The sequence below is a fragment of the Aplidium turbinatum genome, chromosome 8 (assembly GCF_918807975.1).
Source record: "Aplidium turbinatum chromosome 8, kaAplTurb1.1, whole genome shotgun sequence".
In the NCBI taxonomy this organism is placed as follows: domain Eukaryota; kingdom Metazoa; phylum Chordata; class Ascidiacea; order Aplousobranchia; family Polyclinidae; genus Aplidium; species Aplidium turbinatum.
This window is the reverse complement of record NC_137479.1, coordinates 24,760,596-24,778,398: the sequence shown is the minus strand read 5'-3', so window position 1 is coordinate 24,778,398 and position 17,803 is coordinate 24,760,596. Positions and strand designations below refer to the sequence as shown.

At 36.3% G+C, this 17,803-nt stretch overlaps 1 protein-coding gene across 1 annotated transcript; it reads left to right on the top strand.

Moving 5' to 3' along the window:
* Nucleotides 1-10,078: 10,078 nt before the first annotated feature.
* Nucleotides 10,079-15,198, top strand: LOC145775645 (RING finger protein unkempt homolog). The gene is made up of 3 exons (XM_082586972.1): nucleotides 10,079-10,491; nucleotides 11,225-11,638; nucleotides 11,919-15,198. The coding sequence occupies exons 1-3, from the start codon at nucleotides 10,220-10,222 to the stop codon at nucleotides 13,462-13,464; spliced, it is 2,232 nt and encodes a 743-aa protein (XP_082443098.1). The 5' UTR covers nucleotides 10,079-10,219; the 3' UTR covers nucleotides 13,465-15,198.
* The last annotated feature ends 2,605 nt before the right edge of the window (nucleotides 15,199-17,803 follow it).

Sequence of the window (17,803 nt, the reverse complement as noted above, 5' to 3'; positions counted from 1 at the left end):
GAGAAAAATGTTTTGATTGTATATACATGTTCTGGGACGATTGCTAACAATATTGCATTGTGTATATAACGCACAACTAATAAACTCTATCAAGCTTAACCAGAATTATAAACAGTTGGTAGGATTGTAATGTACAATTACATTGCAGCCTATAGTTAGCATATGCACATTCCCAGCAATACCGCTCATTTACAATAAACATTTTTTTAGTAAATTTGTTAAGCGTATTAATCGAATAATCCTATCAAAATGTCTGACAAATTTAGGTGAAGGGATAAACCAATTCCGTCTGCATATACAGAATATACAGTTTTATACACTGCATGATGAACCCAATATTTTAAATCGAAAATGGTTTATAATTGGGATAAATTTATCTTGGAATCTTTGGGAAGATGGGAATGAGAGTAATCAATCAATCAATGGTATATTTGTCAGGAACACAGCACATGCTTGAAATATGCAAGTAATACAGGCCTCGAAATTCGTTTTTGTTGCCGGCGGACAAACGTGTCCGGTCTGAGCAGCTATCTCGGCAGACAATTTAAGTCTCACGGCGGACACACCAGTTTTAGCCGTCGATCGTCATGCTTAATCACTTGATAATTCTTCATTATTTGAGAGCTATAGCTACGGTTTAGAAGGCTTTTTAAAATTTCAGCGCAGGCTTTCATCAGACCAACGAGGTGCGTTTGAAGAATCAAAGCGCGGTGTAGCTGCTTAATACGCAGCATAACATAACTGATTAACTTCCACCGAACGAGGTCGTGTGGATTTTTGCGTCACAATGCTCTGGGCACGAGTCGGAAAACTTCTACGCTAACGCCACTATTTTCTGCTGTGCAAAGTTTCACTAGGCTTTTTATTTAGGTTTATTTTTGCGTGGTATGTGAGCAAAAGTGAATTTTCTATGGGCCTTTTCTTTCTTATTGTAATATCAAAACTTGACAAATTTTTCTTCAACTTGCTGTAATAGCCTACTCGTATAATCTAATTTTGTAACCAACCTTGTCTTATCAATATTACTCAGAGATCAAAGGCAGACATTGTGACGTAAGACTTGAACTTGCGCGTGCTCCCATCGATTCTTAGCGAACAATTCACCTTTGTTACGCTGATTTAATGTCATCAATCGTTGAAGCAACGTAAAAATTGACAGATTTTCAGCTTGAATGAAAGTTAAGGGATACAGTATTCACATTTTCTAGATGCGCGCTAGAACGCGCGGGAAATTATATTCTCACAACAATTGTTCAATGTTCATGCTATGCAATGACGATTTGTATCGCTAGTTTCTGTGTTATTTCTTGGCGGACAAATATGACCGATCTAGAGGGTACTTCCCGCGGACATCATATGCTGTGACGGCGAACATGTCCGCCGTGTCCGCCATGAATTTCGAGGCCTGTAATATACACATTACACAATCCAATAGTTGCATGCAATACAGTTAAGAACTTAAGGTAAAATTATATAGTCAGAAATTCAATTCAATTTAATTTTTTGTTGCTGGCGTGAACATGTCGAGAACAATAAAGTAATCACACGAACTTGACACCAACAAAAGGAAAGAGACAAAACCAAAACTTCAAAATATGCATTGATACAACAGTGTTTAGAAAACACTATCTTAAATTTGCCCAGACACCAAACCTAGAAAAGAGGGAGAAAAAGAAAAAAATTCAATTCAATTCTATTTTTTACTGCTGGTGCAAACATGTACAGAACAGCAAAGTAAACACACAAATTTGATATCAACAAAAGGAAAAGATGGCAAAACCCAAAAGTATAAAATACACATCGATAAAACAGTGTTACCACAAAACCCAAAAAACAAATAGCAAAAAATAAAACAAAAACAGAGAGAAGCACACATGTAGTAATGAATGACAGCCTAATGAAAAGTGTTGTATGCGAAAACTGTCGGTGTTGGGATTATTGCAAATAAGCTTACTCAGTGAGTAATACTCACTACTCAGTGTGGCTGAACGAGTCTTCAAACACTTTTCAATAGGCTGTCATTTATAACAACATGTGTGCTTCTCTCTGTTTTTGTTTAATTTTTTGCTATTTGTTTTTTTGGGTTTTGTGGCCATGCTACCTACTGATATATAGCCTACTACATAATTTTTCATTCAGGCACGTTTTAAACCTTTCAAGGTTTTGCCACCTTTTCCCGTTCGTTAACGTGCTGGTAGGTTTATATCGATTTTTGTAGTTAGTATCTTTTTCGTCCCGGACGCGTTAATGACGAAAAATAAAATGATTGATTGAACCGATCACAACCAGCAGCCAGGAACCAGCAGAAACTAGCGTGTCAACACCAGCGTTGCCAGGTTATTTTGCAAAACAAGCAAATACTGTAAATCTAGAATAAAAAAACCCAAAATCGACAAGTCAACAAAAAAATGGTAATTTTACTGCAAATTTACCAGCAAAAAAGTTTTTACCACTCACCGGCGCAATTTTTACGTAAACGATCTGTTGCAAGACAATCTACACAAATGAAAGAACTGCAGGTCATCATGTTTTCTCTACGTCCCACCTTGTCATTTTTTCCAAGCTCCACTGTGTTTTCTTTTTTTGCTTTTATTTCAATGCAAAGTGTTTGATATTTTTTATATAAAAACATATTTTGTTGCTTTATGTCAGCATAGTTAATAACTATGGTGCCACAGCTTCTCCATGAAAAATGTGAAATCATCTCGAATGATCAATCAATCAATCAATCAATGTTTTATTTGTCAGTAACAGGAACATAGGTACATGTTTGAAATATGCAATATACACAGTACAAAAGTTACACAAGTTCCCATACCGACAGGGAGACAACGAGACGACCATACGGTCTACTAGTCAATTGCCACCCTACGAAAATTACGATTTTGCCATTTAAAATAAGCTTACAAGAGAAAAATAATAATTGAAACGTTCCCGCGCTTCAACAACAGCATACGCACAAAAAAAAAACATATTGATGATAACGTAGGCCAAAACACAAAATTCCATGAAGCAAGCAGAGAATAATAAAGTTTCCGAAGCAACTGACAAGTTGGTTTCCATAACATATCACTTACGATGCACTGTAGCTTTGTAAAATTAACGTTTTGATCTCTTTTTTGAAACAATGAAATGATAAGTTTTTTAGCCTACTTGGAACCTCTGACCAGAGCATTGGTCCCAATACCTGCATGGACTTCTTGCCAAATTCTGTGTTTGATCTGTTTATAAAATAATTGTTGCCTGTTTGATATCTTGTGTTATGCTGATGAATAGATGAAGCGGCAGCCGTGGCCGAGTGGTTAGCGCGTTGGGCTCGCAGTCGAGAGCCTGCATGTTCGACTCCAGCCACTCGCACTTGCTGTTGTTTCTCTGGGCAAGAAACTTTACGATAATTGCCTCTACCTAGTGATCGATTTCGAGTAATGGGTAGTACCAAATTTAAGTCATAAGTAAAGTAGACAACCGGAAACAGACATTGCTGTCGGCTGCAGCGTGGGTCAGGTGTATGTCGGAAGGCGTACACCGATGCATAGCGCTCAAGTCCGCTTTCCCGCAATGCAGGATAAAGATAAACAAACAAAACAAACAAAAACAAAAAAAGCATTTGTAAATAATTCACAATACGTAGACGGATACTCATTTATATGAACTTTGTACATATGTTTTTTTATTTCAATGTTATGTATGTCTTTTAGTTTCAAGATGTTCATTTTGAAAAATAAAAAATTAGTGTCAGCATAGTAATTTTGTTTCGTAATTATTCTTATAACCTTTTTTTGTAATTTTATTAATGGATCCAGTGCACTGTCACAGGCCTTTCCCCAGCTTGAAATACAATATTGCAAATGACAGTAAATCAAATGACAGTAAATGACGTAAACCATCAAAAAATATACAGATAATTGCTTGCACTTTCTTCTTAACTTTGGCTTATTTATAATGCTTTTAATATCCTCTCCAGTGAACTGTCTGTGGTAAAATTGTGACTTATTTAACTCGTGCTATAGAGCACTGCGCTGCTTGTAGGTTTACGCTCAATCAGTGCTCCGCGTTTGTGCCTTCAGCGCTTTGCCTTCCTTTCTTAGTTCTACAACGCTAGCGTTCTATTGTGTATTTGTCAGTCCTTGTAACTGCTAGTTTTAGCATATTTAGCTAGCTTAATTTAAATCTTGAGCGGCTGCCAGATTAGTTTGTAAGTTATTTAGTTTTGTATTATTATCTATATCTTTCTTATTTTCAGAACTGTGTTATGGATGTGTCAATTCTAAGTTTAATAAAGCCTAATTAATGCATCTTATTCTTAAGCTTGTTATGGTCAGTTCACTGTCTCATTAATGTCATGGTACGCCGTAAGGAGAGAATCATGATAATTTTTTTCAACAGGGTTTGTTTTGCTTTTACGGTTGAATACGTGTCGTTTTTTAGAAGAACTAGAGCGTGAAGCTATTTATTGACAAGCATATCCAGAGTTGCCAGATTGGGTGACTCGGTCTGTCTTTAATCAAGGTCAAGTCAAGTCAAGTCAAGTCAATTTATTTTGTTTTAACAGCGCCATATATTAACAAACAATCAGAGTAAAATGTAGTTGTCAAAACAATGCATTGTACAACTGTTGGTTAGATTATGGCGCAATCAGGATGGTAGCGAAAGACCATAAGCAGTCATCTAGTCAGCCACCACCCCATCACAGGTTACATTTTTTGGTTCCGCTCCCACCCACTTTTAAGCAACTAAGAAATTGTGTTGGAATGTTGGTCAATGATAAATTATTATAAAATTATCACTTTTCATGTTACACGAAAATTGTGTTGATAGCATAACAACTTTGAAAAAATAGTAAAATGAAACTTTTCACTGAATCAATCGATTAGTTTGAAAGTCGAAGTGCCTGATCATCTGTCCTGCGTTCATGGTTTGCCATTATTGCAACGCTTCTGTTCAAATGTTGGTGCAGGTTATTGTAAAAGTTTGTGAGTGGGGCGGAAGTGGACTTTGAAAGCAACAGGAAGATTTTAGATAATTTATCATTGTTATGCTATGGAGTATAAAATACCAACACTATAAAAATGCATTTGTGGGAGAGACTGAAATACAGACCAAGTTTACAGTTTCTATTTGAATGATATCATTTAGTGGTGAAGCTATGCTTGCGTGGCAAAAGTTTTAATAAACTTGAATTTACAATTCATTGTGGTACTCTCTACTTGTTTAAAATTATTATATCACATTACTGTGGTCATCCCTTTCTATCATGTTTGAATTATCAGATTGGTTTGCTCTGAAAAATGAAGAAAGCTTTTTTGTAAATTGTGCCCTGTTACAAAATAGGGACACACTAAATTAATTTAACCAAATGTTTTTTCTCGATGTAATTGGCTGTGCCTCGTAAGTTGAACTAGGTTTGTATAATTGCAGAGTGGATTTTATCGCATTGGAATGTTCATTGTATGTTATTTTGGTCTGACTTTGTAGATAGTACAACATGATATACATGGTTTAGTAACTGCAGACAGGACGTCACTGTTTCGACCTTAAAGTATCATCAGTGCAGTAAGCGTACACTAGACTTGAACGCCTTATTACTATACAAGTACTTCAGCATGGTGGTTTTTCCATTTATTTTTCTTTGTCGGAAAACAACAGCAATGAGCAATGATAAAGTTACCAACAGTTTATGGGAATAAAACCAACAAAAGGAAACGGATACCGAAAGGAAAAGGATGTAGGCTATACCTAACCGATACTCCGAATCCGCTATCCTAACCCTTTTAAAATGTTTGTGGAAACTGCGATCAGTGACTTCGGCTTTTTTAAATTTTTTCTCTCGATCCTTTCAAGGTACGAACTGACGGTACGAGTTGTTCATGGTACGAATTAGGTTGCACCAAAAACATTCATATTCGAAAACACATTCATAAAGTACCGTACTATACATTACCGTAAATAAAACCAACTGTCTTGTAGAATGTGTAGATACCACTTTAACCGAACGGAATGGCCCGTTTCGACGAGTCCGATTCAGCTAATCCGATTCGGCAAGTTCCCTATTCGGTGAGAGCCTTTTTTGGCGAGTGCCCTGTTCGGCGAGTTTTTGAAAGGAAATTATCGGGTACCGTAGTCTAACTGTTTTCACATCGTTTTAACGTCGCTGAACGTGCAGAAAGGAATAAAAATAAAATGTTTGTACTATTAAATTAAAATTCGTCATGTCAGTTCAGTTGAGTTGTTTTTATTTCTGACCATCATATCAAAAACAATACACGTCAACATAGCAAAGGTAGAAGCGACAAAACGCGAACGCTAAAACGTGCTTGAATTCGTCATGTCAGTTCAGTGGTCACAAGCACGTTTTAACGTTCGCGTTTTCTCGCTTCTACCTTTTTCTACATCTTTGCTATGTTGACGTGAATTGTTTTTGATATCATGATCAAAAATAAAAACAACTGAACTGACATGACGAATTCAAGCACGTTTTAACGTTTGCGTTTTGTTGCTTCTACCTTTGCTATGTTGACGTGTATTGTTTTTGATATGATGGTCAGAAATAAAAACAACTCAACTGAACTGACATAACGAATTTTAATTTAATAGTTCAAACATTTTATTTTTATTCCTTTCTGCACGATTTTAACGTTTAACGATGTAAAAACGTCAATTATAATTAGGTTACGATACCCGATAATTCCCTTTCAAAAATAAAATTTCAAAAACTCGCCGAATAGGGCACTCGCCAAATCGGACTCGCCGAATAGTAGCAGACCCAGTGTTAGTAGTGAAAGGGTGTTTTCACTTAGTGGCTCAATTGTTTCCAAGAAGAGATCGTGCCTAAAACCCTGCAATGTCAACATGCTGACATTTTTGTCCAAAAATCTTTAGTTTGCGAGAGTTAAATCGCAGCAATTGTTTGCAATAAATGTTGTTCATGTCAGTACCAGTGCTCAGTATGTTTTTCATGCAGTTATAGAAAGCCGTGCTTTGTGATTTGCCGTAAAATATCGAAACTTAGATAATATCGTTTTATTTTTGGTAATATCGTATCGAAATTATTTTACCAATATCGCCCAGCTCTAGTATCAAGAGAAATGTGCACTTTGGATCACATACCACAAATGGAAAGATTTTTTGCTTAACCTAAAAAAGTCCTTGTGTTGCTTTGAGTTGCACTTCTGTAAGCTATTTAAATAGAACTTTTGATACATATATGCATTAGGGTGTTTCATTTGCTCCCTTTATTTGAATTTTGATCTGTCCCTAAGTTAATTCTGTTCCATTTGGGAAAAAAATAACCTGGAAATAATTTTTAATTTCATGGCCCCCCGTTTACCCCCCCCCACCGCGACTCCGAAATTTCTGCCTACTCCAATCGCCATAACTCAAAAACCACTTTAGATAGACATGGGTTGTTGGGTATCAAAGTTATTGCCATACCCCACTTTAATTCAAAAATGCTGTCAAAATAATAATCTGAGCAAAAAAATTTTTTTTTTCATTTTTGCACAACATAAGAAAAGCAGTTGGCATGAATATTGAATAGCCAAACATACGATGTGAACAACCAAACATAAGTGGCAGCAACTGACACAACACCAAAATTAATCACATGACACAATATTATCAAAAACCATCTATGAAGTAATAGGACATCACAATAAGTAATAGCACAGCAGGGGCTCACACAACCTTCATTAAGCAGGCAGCAACGTGGTGTGTTGTGCTTAGCGCATTGGTCTTCGCACCAAAGAGTGTTTACATTAATTTCAGCTTCTGAAACCACTGCGTTGCTGTTTTCTTGTGCAAGAAAGGTCAAAATGATTGCCTCCATCCAGTAATGGGTAGTTAAAATAAATTCCAGTCATACTAATGTAAGTCACATGTTACACTGTACTGCTCAGCATAGTTTCCAGAGGGGTGATTAATTAGAGTTCATTGAACTCTGTCATATTTTCCTGGAAAATTCACTGCAAAATCCAATAACCTTCAAAAACCCAGGAGCTTTGCATAAAGCCAGATGGACGGCAAAGCTGATTTACTCCATTAAGATATATCTTCTGGGAAAGTACATTGGAGAACTTCCACTTGGCACTGTTACTACCACTCAACAAACCTCAAAGATAAGAGGCTTTGTCAACTTCGTCACTCATGTCATGTGTATTCTCAGTGGTGCTTGACATGTCCATCGCCCACTGATGCTCCATGGAATGATCTAAAGTTTTACAAGATGCTGTTCACTTACAGCAACATCAATAACTGTATTGCTCTGAAGGCATTAAAGAGACACCTTTGGTACTTGACAGAGGAAATTATTTCTCTTTCTCTATTCAGAGAACACACCCCTGTTGAAGAAACTTGGTTTATTGCTGATCGAATGCTACAATGCATTGATACATACACACTCAGCCATCCCAAAACAGCGACATGGATCTGGGTTTGAAAAACCAAAATTTCCAAAGTGTTGTGGATTTGTTTTTGAAAAACAAATCCACAACACTTTGGGCCATCAACAAGGATTGGTGATTTAGTTGGACAAGATTCATGCTATTTTATCAACTTGTTAAACCTGAACCATAAATTTTTGCACCTGCCTGTTAATAAATGGCATGATAACAGCATCTTAAACGAAAACCTGGTAAATGTCCTAGGAAGCAATGTAATTAATGACTGTGCTGAAAGGTATATAAAATTAAGCTCAGACTTCTTGGGATCTTCTCACAGCGAAGAACATTAGGCCTACCAAGACACCCTGCAAGTGGCAGAAAAACACAGAAAGTGTCAACCATTCCTTCGCAAAAGAAGCACCCACTATTGATGATGCCCAACTGCCTCTTTGACGATTATATGCATGCATCATCAATCATGATAATATGTCAACCAACTGGCTTGGATACTAATCGTTCTTGCAGTTTTTGAAAAAATGTAACTATTTGCAGGATTATAGATAACTTAAGCCCGTATTCTAAGATCCAACTTGCGTTCAAGCTGAAACTCAAGTTTGACTTGGTCCATGCATTTGGTATACCATAACCCAAGTCCAACTTGTGTTCCAGCTTGAACTCAAGTTGGGTCTCAGAATACGGGCCTTAGTATCCTATCCATGTCCTACTTAATGAGCGTTAGCTGTTGCTGTGTTACTATTCATGATTCATGTCCCACTTGTATTGTCGTCATTGAATTTTTATCCTCCAGGACGGAAAAACATCATTGAAGCACAGCCCATAGTAGGCAATTTTTGCAGCACTCGCTTTGGAGTTGCCTGTAATACACTGTTTCCAGTGACTTACATTAGTATGACTGGAATTTATTTTAACTACCCATTACTGGATGGAGGCAATCATTTTGTCCTTTCTTGCACAAGAAAACAGCAACGCAGTGGTTTCAGTAGCTGAAATTAATGTAAACACTCTTTAGTGCGAAGACCAATGCGCTAAGCACAACACACCACGTTGCTGCCTGCTTAATGGAGGTTGTGTGAGCCCCTGCTGTGCTATTACTTATTGTGATGTCTTATTACTTCATAGATGGTTTTTGATAATATTGTGTCATGTGATTAATTTTGGTGTTGTGTCAGTTGCTGCCACTTATGTTTGGTTGTTCACATCGTATGTTTGGCTATTCAATATTCATGCCAACTTCTTTTCTTATGTTGTGCAAAAATGAAAAAAAAAATTTTTTTGCTCAGATTATTATTTTGACAGCATTTTTGAATTAAAGTGGGGTATGGCAATAACTTTGATACCCAACAACCCATGTCTATCTAAAGTGGTTTTTGAGTTATGGCGATTGGAGTAGGCAGAAATTTCGGAGTCGCGGTGAGGGGGGGTAAACGGGGGGCCATGAAATTAAAAATTATTTCCAGGTTATTTTTTTCCCAAATGGAACAGAATTAACTTAGGGACAGATCAAAATTCAAATAAAGGGAGCAAATGAAACACCCTAATATGCATATTATCTTTAATCTGTATGTATTATACTAGTACTTTGACTTAAATTATTTATTAAGAAACGTTACTTAATATGTTTGTGTTTTTATCACATAGTTTTCACAAAAACGCTAAAATTGATCAATTGTTTTAGACTAGTAGCAAATTTTTGTTTTTACAGTTCTATTAATGAACTGTTTAAAGTTGTGAAATGATTTGACATTAAACTAGTGTAAAATTTTCTTTAAATCAGCTTTAATTAACATAATTCTGCATGAAGATCGAATAGTGAAACAACAATGGCTACCACACCTCCACAAACTGAAAAGCCGTTTCATTACACCTATTTAAAAGAATTCCGAGTTAATCAATGTCCATTGTTTCTTCAACATAAATGCACGCAGCATCGACCATTCACATGTTTTCATTGGCATTTTTCCAATCAACGTAGAAGAAGACCTCTTCGAAAGAGAAATGGGACTTTTAATTACAGTGCTGATGTATACTGTAGCAAATATAATGAAACTTCAGGAATATGCCCTGATGGAGATGACTGTGCATACGTTCATAGGTAATGTACTCCTTAGAATAATTTGTTCAATTGATACTATTTTATGATGGAATGGCCCGTTTCGGTGAGTATGATTCGGTGAGTCCGATTCGGTGAGTCCGATCCCTTAACGGGGGATTTTTTCATTTTTTTTTTTAAATTATCGGGTACCGTAGCCTAATTATCATTGCCGTTTAAGGGTTAGAGGTTAGGAACTCACTGAATTGGACTCACCGAATCGGACTCACCGAATCGGACTCACCGAATAGTAGCAGACCCATTTTATGATGGCTACATGTAATAACTTAGTATATATAACATAACATTTGTTGATGAATTCATGAATTTATATTAATAATGTAGGAGTACTGTAGTAACAGTAACAGAGAGCTCTATTGATGTATATAACTTAGACATTTTCTTACAAATTTGTAGTGTAAAATTGTAATTTAATTTATTTAGTCGTCGTTTAAACACAACATTTAGGGAATTATACAAATTAGTTGTTAATGTGTTTACACCTAATTTTCACTTCTCGCTCAATTATCGAAACTTGAATGTATGTGATGTGCTACAAATACTTTTCAATTCATTTTAATATTTGATTTCAAATGAATTAAAAAATAATATTAAGTTTTAAGAAACCTGTATTTTGTTCAGTAAATCTAATGATTGTTATGTGCTCTTTTCACTGAGAGCTTTTCAAGTGTGTGTTTATGTAGCCTCTTATAATTTCATGTTTATTGATGTGCAGGAATACAGGTGATACTGAAAGAAGATATCATTTGCGATATTATAAAACTGGAACTTGTATCCATGAAACTGACTCCAAAGGAAATTGTGTGAAAAATGGTCAGCATTGTGCCTTTGCCCATGGTGCTAATGATCTACGTCCTCCTGTTAACGACATTAGAGAACAACAGTCCCAAGACAATGTATCTATTTCAACAACTAATGCTCTAACAGACCAACAGAAACAAGAGACAGTGAATTTAACAGAAAAAATAATTCTTGAAGATGAAAGATGGCAAGATGTAAATTACGTTTTGGCAAATTATAAGACAGAGCTGTGCAATCGACCACCAAGATTGTGTCGTCAAGGATATGCTTGTCCACAATATCATAATACAAGAGATCGACGACGTAATCCGCAAGAATCCAAGTACAGGTAAAAACTCAAATAAAGAAAATGTACAGTTAAAATCGTTTTTTGTATACCAACAGCGTCAAGTTGTAACACTCAACATAAACTTGCCTGTAGTGTACAGACTCAGAGGATAGTACCATTGTAGACTACTACCGGTGTATATTTCAAATAGTGGAAACATTTGAAAAAGTACACAAGTCGTATGATTGTAATTTAAGCTCTTTACATGTTAGACATAAAATTGGGTTGGCTTGAAATTTTCTTTGTGTTTTAAAAATCTTTGATGTAGCTTTTATTCCAGATCCAGTCCATGTCCCACTGTCAAACAAGGAGATGACTGGAAAGATCCATCTTGTTGTGAAAAGGGCGATAATTGTCAATTTTGTCACACGAGAACCGAACAGCAGTTCCATCCAGAAATTTATAAAAGCACAAAATGTCATGATATGACCCAAACTGGGTATTGCCCCCGAGGTCCCTTTTGTGCGTTTGCCCATGTGGAACAAGAAATTCGTATTGTTGAAGAGGTTGCACCTTCTTCACCAAGTCTGCTGATGGGATCTTTTAATCAGCTCAACGATGAAGCTCCTAATAATTTGCTTCAACACAGAAATAGCACAGATATTCTTACAAGTAATGTAAAAGAAAACAATAAGCCTGAATTAAACCAATCACTTAGCTCTAATCAAGTTTGGAATAACTTTTCTAATAGTTTTATTCGGGATGTTTCTGACCCAGTTCAAGCTTTTCCCAAGTCTTCATTTACAACTGACAGTATAATGAGTAAAAGTTTGCCATCTGGTCCATTATTCATGCAACAATTGGCAATAGATCCTTTTTCAAGTAACACTGCAAGCGCTATGATTAATGCATCATATTCAAAAGCTCCTGGATCAGAAAGAACTACCACCATTGATCCAGCAATTTCAATGACCAATCAAGGTACTGGAAGTACCACTGCTTGGCCGTCAATATCGACGCTGCCCAGTACAAATGTTGTTGAACAGTTTTCAATTACGAATGCTTCATCTGCTTTGCTATCTAGACCGGGAAATTCTTTGAACAGTGATGCAGCACCTTTTTATCCTCCAGATGAAACAGTAGATTCTGTTGTTGGAAATGCTTTAAAAGATCTTGATGAACCACAGCTTCAGCAGAAGACTAATAGCGCCAGTAATCTCTTGTCATCGCAACTTTGGAATCGACAACGATCTAGTAGCTACGACTCCAACATCACTTCATCTTTGTTTCCTTTATCTGATCCTGTCAGCATCCAGCACGAAAAAGGTATGCGTGAAACGACTCCATTAAGTTTGCGCAGTGGTTTATCATCAATGTCTCCTCCTGTGCTGGGAAGCGTTGATTTTCCAAATTCTCTATCCATGCCTGGGAGGTATCTACCCATGCCACAATCTTCTTTAGTCTCTTCCTCAAACCAAAGTGGATTGAGCTCTTCTCATGGAAGTGGCATAATAGATGTGATTGAGTTAGAGCGAATGCAGCAGAAGTGCAAGCAATGGGAAGATTCTTGGAACCAGGCAAAAGCTGCATGTGATGCGTGGAAACGAGAGGCGACAGATGCAAATGAAAGAGCAAGATTATCGGAGGAGCGTGGAAAATTAGCCGTCGAAAGATGTCAGTTTCTCGAAAACAAACTGACCTCTGTAGACGCTTGTGGCGACAGTGATAAAAATTGTCAGTTTCTTCATCAGCATTACGACATAGATGATCTTCGTAAGCTTTCGGTTTCGTCATTAAAACAATTGCAGATAAAATATAAAGCCGATCTCGAATTGGTCGAAAAGCTTATTTGGGAAATTCTTTGGAAGCCACAACAAAAACATTAAACATTTTGTAAACTGAGAACAATTTTAGTTGCGTATATACTTAAATAATAACCATTTTACTTGAGTTTCTTTTAGGTAGGCGTAAAGCAGTTTATTTTGTATATAATTTTCAATTCAAGAATACTGATACTACGTATGTTAAAAACATAAAACCATTTTCAAACATGTGCGTAATTTATACTTGGTTTACCAAATACTTACATAGATCTGTAAAGTGCATTCGTTACATCAACCACTAATTTTATCACAGCGGTAAAAATCGTTTGTAAATATTTTGTGGATGCTGTTTTTGTGGTTTGGCTTGCAAGTTCAGTCTACTTTAGAACACTAAATTTGCAACGACCCCGTACTATATCCTTCAAAGCTCTTTTCAATTTTAGAAAAGAGATATTTAAAACATTGCGACAGCAACTGAAAGTCGTAGAAATAGAGAGACAGCCCTCCATGTTTTAAAAGCCCAGCAAATGTCTCGTTGCTTTGAAAGTGAAAATATTGTGTTTGGGTAAAGGTGTGTACAAGGTCACTGGTTTTAGAGAGGTTTAACCACATCAGATTACACATATATTTTCAGTTGTTAGTTACTTCAAGTTTTGTCTTAATATATTCCATTTTCTATTTACATTTATGTGTGCTTTTATGGTAAAAACTATTACAGCTATATTTTCATCAATGCAATCAAAACATTGTTGTTTTGTATTTAACGTATCTCAACTTGCAGTCAGTGTATTGCTGTGGATGATTAAACATTTTTGATTGGACAATAAGAAGACTGGTTCCATGCCGTATCAAATTTTATATCTTGTTTTAGATTACAACGATATTCTTTGGAATGTCTTTATTTGGACAAAAAGGGGATTTTTCCAACCGGGAAAGTTGCTACTTCCCTCTTGTGGCGTTGATAACCTGACTGCTTTTTCAAATCAATTTCGGCTCACTCAAAATTTTATTTGTAAAACAATTGACTTTGCTACAATATCTAATGAAACCGTGTCAATTCTATTTCAAACTGTTGCTCTATCTGTTTTTGGACCTACTAGAGCTTTAAATGACTTAAAATATTTTTGACTACGGAAGGTGTCAATATACAATTATACATAGACCATCTTCATAATTTGCTATGTTGAGTAGTGGAAGTGAAATAGTCTATTTATACCTCCATTCTGTGGACCTGATTTTGTGTGACGTTCATTCCAGCAAGAACAATGTGCCACCCAAGCATTTGTTTCGACAGCACGCCTTCATCACACAATTCTCACGTCCACTTTCACTTTTCTGGCGTTACTGAGAAACGTTCTGCCTGATCAGAGTTTTAAAATACGTTTTTCTAACCTGTGTGAACGTTTAGTTGATGATTTGCAGGGTCAATCAAAGGTCACTGATTTACTGTAAAGTGAAAAGTCAATAATTTGTTTTGGCAAATAAATCTGAGCATTTCTATATTGCCCAAACAACAAAGTCCCTTATTTTTGCATTGCTTTGTACAATGTAAAAATAACGGATTTTGCTTTTTGGGTGGTTGCATTTTGTGATAACTTCAATTGCATGTTCAGTATTAATTTAAAGTGTATGTGCGATGGTAGGCTAGGCTACCGGAGATTTATATTATTCCAACCATTTTGCTATCAGTTCAAGGAGTATACATCTGTGCATTCATTCATGTTGAGTTCAAGGTGGTTCAAATACGGCGTAGATAACACGTGTTTTTTCATCAATACAGAAACTATTGTTTATGCAGCAGCGTCTACCTTCCTAAATGTGAGCCACTGACGCAGGCCCAATCTCTCCTTGTGAATGTGGTGCTGAGGAACAGACCGCAGACAGTATCATCACCGATTTTACCATCTTCAACCCACCTAACGGAGTGGAAGGTTTGCTCGTCTTGAATGATAATACCAAAGACTAGCTGCTTTCTTGTGTAGTCCGAGAGCAGCCTGAATGTGGTGTGGTAAAAGAATATAACTTGGCCCCAAATGCTAATACGAAGAAGCAATACCGTGGTTCAAGTTTCGTTGCTTGGAAAGTGCTCCCACTGAGTGCCTACTGCTTTTAACAGAAATGTGCTCTTTAAATCTGCACGTGCTGATGTTGTGACAATATTCATCGTTTTTTGGTCACTATAGGTTGTAGAGTTATTGAGGTAGAAGCCGATTATATTTTAACAGCTGCGTGTTGTTTCATTGCAAACGAAAGCGCGCAGACACAGATCTTTTATTTATGCTGATTGCGTATTAGGCTCACTTGACTATTTTTCACCATCATTGCGATGCTTGCAGCCACAGGCAGTTGTCATTATACCGCCATGGGAACTCCATCAGGATAGTGTGGTCTTCAAGCATACTATGAAGTCATTTGGGAACGTTAGGCTACTACAATCTCAATAGGATGGAATGCCGTCTAAGCTATGGAGCCGGAGAATCTTTAAGAAGATGTCAGTCCATTTTTTGTTCTACAACTCTGGCGTTTTAGATAGGAAAGAGTGCTGAAAACGGTTCTTTAAAAGACATTGTGGTTTCTTAGTCGGATTTTTTTTAACCAGAAACAGGCATAGCTCAGATAATTGCACAAAACAAAAGCAGCAATGAGTGAAACTCACATGTGACTGAAACCCACAATTTAATCAAAGACGGTTGAGAGATAGGAGGCTCCGCCGGCAAACAATTGCTTGTTCAACATTTAAAAAATGTTAAGCAAATTGGTTGGAAGATTTAATAGTGACTCGTGAATCTTTGTGTCGAACTAGGACAGACAATCTCGAGAGACTTTAATGAGAGTTATTACAAGAACAAAGAATTTTTCCCCGCTAGGAGTCTCGCAACATCAGGGTAGAACTTCAACTGTCAAGTTATTTAAAATAAGCGTTTTTGTTTTCAAGGAAACGTTGGTTTTATCAATTCATTGTTGCTACACCATGTTTTATTGTAGCTACAATTTGGTAGCCAACTAGGCCTGCTGTAGGCTAACTGTCACATGCTGATGGTGGGATAAAGCATTGGCTTTTCAATCATGCGAACCTGGTTCGACACTCGGACTTTGGAAACCGGAAGTTGACAAACACCGCTCACCTAGAGATAGATTGGGGGTGGCCGTAGTTGCTGAAGGAAAGGCGGCCAAGAAAAAAAAACACTGGCCACCTATAGGCTACGCTCGTTGTTAAGAATGCAAACTCTCTTCCGAAACCAGAAGGGTGTTTACAATGGCTTTTTTCATTTGAAATGGTGGTCTAATAGTTGTTTGAACGGATGTTTGAGTTTATAAACAAACATAATAGGCATAATTATTAATTAATAGCGAGTAAGCTAGAAGGTTACTCAAAGATGCGTTTTCGTTTGACCCTCTTTAGGAGCTATCGTCAGAATAAAATAAACTTAAATGGGATGAAGCGTTTGTAGTAGGCTATTGTAGAAAAAAAATAAATTTAATTTTGGCTAATCGGAGTAGGCCTAATTCAAATGTTCAAAGAAGCTTGGAGCCATAATTAATAACATACCTTAGGTTACAAAATGAATTTATTTTATAAGCACGCTTTTAATTAAAAAAAAAAACTATAAGCCTAGAAACTTGCATTTTTTACATCATATATTTTTCTACAAGCATAAAACCGAAGCTTGAATATGTCGAAAGCCTACAACACTTCAGAGTTCAGACCATTTTTCTCATTTGCGCTCCAAAGCACCCCAGCTGGTGCAAACAAGGTTAATTAAACATTCAGCTGGGTCGACCGTTTGTTGAGATATTTGCTGCGAAAACAAATATTTTTGACCTTGTAAAGAAGTAAGATGTGACCGTTTTTGTTTATTTTATATAAGTTCATACATTATTAATACATTTGTCATTTATAGCATATATGATAAAAGCAACATCCGCTACCGTAAAACATACTATGTAACCTAAACTATATTTACTTTGTTTCTAATTTTTTGTTTTCATACAAATAACAAACCATTGCAAACTACGGTATTTAGGCTACACTCCAGTCCAGCCTATTGCTTGTTTTCTGTTGAAAACATTCACATATTTGAAGTCATTACAAATCTTTAATTAAGGCACGAAATCACGTTCTTATGGGCTCTAGTGGTTTTAAATCAATAGTTAAAAAGTTTGGTTCAACGTGAAAATTATTTTGACACCTTGGATATTTCCGATGTATAAATAATTAATTGAAACAAACAACAATTCACTTATCATCAGTTTTGTTTTAGGCTACATTTCAAAGCATCAGCCATTTCATTTGAGATTGCAGAAACCTACGTAAAACCAATTCAGATATGTAAACTTACGTCAAATTTATGTTATTTAAGTTATTTTATGGTGTTAAACCTTAGTCGGCTTAAGATTAGGC

What these genes read in the sequence shown, in the direction of transcription:
- LOC145775645 (XM_082586972.1), top strand. Translation starts at nt 10,220, where the DNA reads ATGGCTACCACACCTCCACAAACTGAAAAGCCGTTTCATTACACCTAT. An exon ending in GACTGTGCATACGTTCATAG is followed by an intron (nt 10,492 to 11,224) that starts GTAATGTACTCC and finishes ATTGATGTGCAG; the next exon opens with GAATACAGGTGATACTGAAA. An exon ending in CCGCAAGAATCCAAGTACAG is followed by an intron (nt 11,639 to 11,918) that starts GTAAAAACTCAA and finishes CTTTTATTCCAG; the next exon opens with ATCCAGTCCATGTCCCACTG.